The 4697-nt window shown below is 40.3% G+C and overlaps 1 protein-coding gene across 1 annotated transcript in view; it reads right to left on the bottom strand.

Annotated features, from left to right (window-relative positions):
- Window positions 1-1024: 1024 nt before the first annotated feature.
- Window positions 1025-4697, bottom strand: part of Phka1 (phosphorylase kinase regulatory subunit alpha 1) — a 127892-nt gene continuing 124219 nt past the window's right edge. Inside the window, exons 31-32 of the mRNA XM_013350522.2 lie at window positions 2911-3111; window positions 1025-2194 (exon numbers count right to left, since the gene is read on the bottom strand). Of these exons, the coding sequence (XP_013205976.1) occupies window positions 2021-2194; window positions 2911-3111 (375 nt within the window). The 3' untranslated portion in view covers window positions 1025-2020. The remainder of the gene's footprint in view (window positions 2195-2910; window positions 3112-4697) is intronic.

The raw sequence follows: 4697 nt of genomic DNA, 5'->3' as shown, positions 1-4697 counted from the left end.
GAAGGAGTGGCAGTTCCGACCAGCAGTGCTGGGTGTGCTTCCTGTGGCTAGCGTACTTATAGGCTGTGAAGAGACAAACAGATTGTATGTTCTCAAAAGTGACCGGAAAACCATGCACTCAGAAAGCTACTCACTGTGTGTTCCCATGGCTGTGAGAGGGGAAAGGCCCCCCCCCTGCCTCTGCTTCTACCACCCGTTTGCTAGCTCACTGCACTTGGACAGTGTGCCTGGAGGACTGTTCCCGATTCTGTGACTGTTTTGAGTTCACTAGCCCCATCATACTCATTACTGTTCTGGGAGAAAACCCTTAAAACTCTGAGGGGAAGAGGAGTCGAGTAGAAACAAGGAAAACAAAACCTCTGCTAAGCCAGGCTATCTATACATGGGACCAGAGAATGGGATGGAAGGTATATTTTTGCGATCCTTTGTGTGTCAATCTGAGGCCAGCTGCATAGCTCCCTCTCACACACAACATGCTTTAAAATGTTTCGAGACAGGGTCTCATACTGAGGCTTGCCTGGAGCTTGCTTTGTAGCCCAGGCTGGCTTTGAACTCACGATCCTCCTGCTTCAGCCTCTCAAATTCTCAGATTAGCAATCAGTATGACCAGGCTTGGTTTGCAGTGTTATCCACATGGTTATTCAATCCATTAAATGTAGAGATGGACAGAAACACTCAAAATACAATTATTTAACCATTACAAACACACAGAAATATGTATAAGAATAGATATTTGGCCACAGATACCAAGATTAAAGGATATAAGTAGTATAATTGAGAAGTGAAAACAAACATAGGTGAAAGAATTGAAGAACAGATATGGGAGAGGAGGGAGATGAGAAGGAGTGATTGGAGTGTGGCGGGGTGTGAATAGGTGAGGGGGAGAACAAAAGAACAGGAAAGAGGTGCTCAGACTGGACTGCTGGGTTTCTCTTTGCTCAAGGCTTCAGTTATTCTCTGTGTTGTACGTGGGCTGTGCTCCAGCAAGGATTAACCTGTAACGGCGTAAACGAATGCAGACAGATTGTAAATATATAGCTTTAATGGAGAAATAGATTTACAGAACCACCGTTCCTGGGGAGACCAGGAAAGCAGAAGAAATGCAGCAAGCACGCTTGCCAGATTTATAGGTAAACATTAGCCCGAGGCGAATACGCCTAAGGGGCGGGACTTATCCCTACATTAACCTACCTGCCTCTGGTGGTCTCTTGACTCCCTGTGTGTAAAGCACCACCTGCATAACCTCCCCTTTCCCTTCCTCTCTGGAATTGGGCTCCTGGCTCCATTTTTTCTGGGTTATTCCATGTGTCCTCAAATATGTGCCTGGTAGCATCAGTCCTCATAAAATGTGACTTCCAAGTATTAACATAGAAATCCTTAAACTTACATGTGAGCTTACACTTTTTAATATTTCACCACAGAGCAGGCAACATGGGCAGATATAGAAAGGTCAACATCAAAAGGCAATATTCGACAAAGAAACTATTTCACCACTCAAAATGAATCAGCCTTCGAGTGAAGAAGGAAGCCATGATCTGGTGTTGGCGTTTCTTAAGGCACTTAAAATAGACATTTCAAAATTACAGCAGTATAAAATCCAACAATTTAGCATCTACTCTCTTGAAATAATGACCCAATTAAGACCCACCACTCATATACACCAAAAGAAAGGAAGCCCAGAAATAAGAATAAGGGCTTCAGAATAACTTATTAATACCTGTTCCTCAAAAGGAGTTAGAAAACTAAGCTGGTAACAGTTCTACAGAGTAAAAACACATGCAGACATTTCTGAACCATAAAAGAAGCAGGGATAGTGATTGTAGACCCAGTTGAACCTTTACACTGGAGTGAGTCTCCAAGTGAGGGTTCTTTTCTTCAAAAGTAGTGAGATTATCAGCAAAGTTCTCTCTTCTTGGGAGGGACGGGGAGTGGTCAGGTGTTAACATTTCAGTTCCATGCACAATCAACCAACACAGGGACCAGATGCTGAAAGGATTCCAGCAGCCAGAACCCACAGCCCTCACTGCATGGCACAGAGGCTGTGTGGCAGAAACTCCTGCACGTAGGTAGCAGCTGCCTTGGAGAGGTAGGTCATTGTGCCAAATCTGCCACTGGGTGCGCTGTCATACAGAAGAGTACAGATGCCAGATGCAGGATCCTTTGCCAACATGACGTCATCTGCGCCAAGGGTTTTCTATTTGGTTTTAAAAGATGGGAAAACAGTGGGAAGAAAAGGTTACCAATCCTACCAAGCCAAACTCTGATGAATACACCTCAGAGCTTCCTTCCCATTGCCTATTCTTTGGCTGTATAAGCAGAGGGGGCTTAGGGTTACGAAGGATGGATATGAATTTCTACACATGGCATTTGCCACTAGATTCTAAATTATTTTAATTACTATTTAGAATTTTCTATTATAAAGCACTTTTGAAAATTAAATATCAATAATTGATTAAATGATTTATGTCTGTTAATAACAGAAATAATGTTAACACTTGGAGATAACCCAGTAGAACTACACCGGGACTTCCACCTTCTAGTACTGCTGATTTTGGCTTGTATTCCTTCATATAGTATTGGGTTCTATTTCTTTCTAAACCACCTTAATTCACAAACACTGTAGACATTCTAAATCTCAAGTCTATGTCTAAAATGGTTTATATTTTCTCATATGTGGCCTGATAACATTCCAGAACACTTAAACTAGGACTGTTTAGAAAATTTTGGATACTTTTGCCTTCTTTCACAGTGGATAAGAGAAGGAAACATTTGTTGTATGTTCTGGGTATCATGTAGCCCAATCTGGTCTTGAACTCACTATGTAGCTGAGGCTGGCCTTGAATTCCCAATCCTCCTGCCTGCAACTCCCAGATGCTGTGACTGCAGTGTGCACCACATTAGGCAGCCTACCTGTTCTTGAAGGAACAAGTCATTGGCAATGTGTACTATTTTTTCCACAGCAATGATGCTTCCGATGCTATGAATTTCAATATCTGCCAGCATGGTAAGGACAAGGATGGCTTCAACCAGAAGCTGGCGGTACTCTGGTTGAGGTACACGATTCAGGACAGACTCCACATGGACAGAGAATTTAATCTCGCCTGGGGTCATCTGTGATAGAAAAAGTGAAAATCAATTTCTAGAATCCCATCACCCAAGAATAGCAAACGTTTTCTTTGAAAAGCAGTAAAAAGTCCGGTAACTGCAGCCCTTTAATGAAATGGTGTAAATTGACACAATCTGGTAATGTATAACAAGAGTCATAAAAGTATCAATGCCAAAAAAAAAGTATCAATGCCCTCTAACTCAGAATACCATTTATGGGAGTTTGTCCTAAAGAAATAATCCAGAGAAGAAAAAGCTCGATGTGTACTAATGTTTATGGTAGCATCAGTCACACATGTGAAACTTGACATAACCTAAACATGACAATAAATACATAAATTATGACATACTATAGTAACTTCATGAGGCTTTATGAAGCTATTTATGAGACTAAATCTATGACCCAGAGAGAAAGCACTGAAGTCAAACTTGAAATTTTATATATATATATATATATATATAGAGAGAGAGAGAGAGAGAGAGAGAGTAGAATTATGTGAAGTAGCTACAGACTGTTAGAATAAAACGGACCTTAAGAAATGCAGTTATGGGGCTGGAGAGATGACTCAGTGGTTGAGAGAGCACTGATTGCTCTTCCAGAGAGTCTGAGTTCAATTCCATCACCCATTTCAGGTGGCTTACAACTCCATCTGACTTCCACAGGGACCAGGCATGCATGTGGTGCACATACCTACATGCAGGCAAAACCCTCATGCACATTTTAAAAATTTTTAAATTTTTAACTGCAGTTATTTTGGGGTAAAGTAAATGGAGAAATGCTTTTTGGTAAAATTGTATTGTTTATATTCTATAGAAGCAAGTATATTTGGAGTCTAAAGACAGGTTAAAAACTTGTATCAGGAGCAAATGACTTTGCATATCTTGGAAATCTCTAAGCTTGTTTCCTTATCTATAAACTTTCTGAGAAAGACATTCTCTTCTTAGGTGTCTTACAAAATTGAACTGAAAAATCAAATCAAATAATGTGAAAGTTCTTTAAAGACTCTTAAAGGTATTAGGTTTACATTTTTACAATTAATATTTCAACACTGTTTAAATGCACAGAATACACCTGTTTACGCAGGCAGTGTGGTGTTCTTTATTACACAAAAGGCTTGTATGCAACAGTAGAGGTCTAAGACATTACACTAGCATTGAGTCCTGGCACATCCAGCTGATACTAGCACCACCATCAGTTTTTGAGAATTTTATACTTTCTAAACTTACTAGTCCTAGCTTGTTAGTACGAAATACCAAAACATCTGATAATCAGTGTCTGTGTTTCATGGCAATGTCTTCCAACCATGATTATTTATCAGTGTTAGTCTATAGATTAAAAAATTACAAATGCTCAAGTTTCCTCTCTGGAAACTCTAATTCACTAAGCTGGAAAAGAAAGTTACTCTAATACAGAGGTTCTCAACCTGTGGGTATGACCTTGGGGGGGGGGGCTCTGTTGTGGAATATTACTTTAACTATGTGAAGGTGTGTTATATTTGTTTATGCTGCATTTAACAGTGTAAAGATGTATTGCTTTGCCTGCCCAAGGCATCTGATTGGTCTAATAAAAAGCTGAACAGCCAATAGCTAGG

The sequence above is a fragment of the Microtus ochrogaster genome, chromosome X (genome assembly GCF_000317375.1).
Source record: "Microtus ochrogaster isolate Prairie Vole_2 chromosome X, MicOch1.0, whole genome shotgun sequence".
Taxonomy (NCBI): domain Eukaryota; kingdom Metazoa; phylum Chordata; class Mammalia; order Rodentia; family Cricetidae; genus Microtus; species Microtus ochrogaster.
The sequence above is the reverse complement of the archived record's forward strand: the minus strand, read 5'-3'. Positions and strand labels throughout refer to the sequence as shown.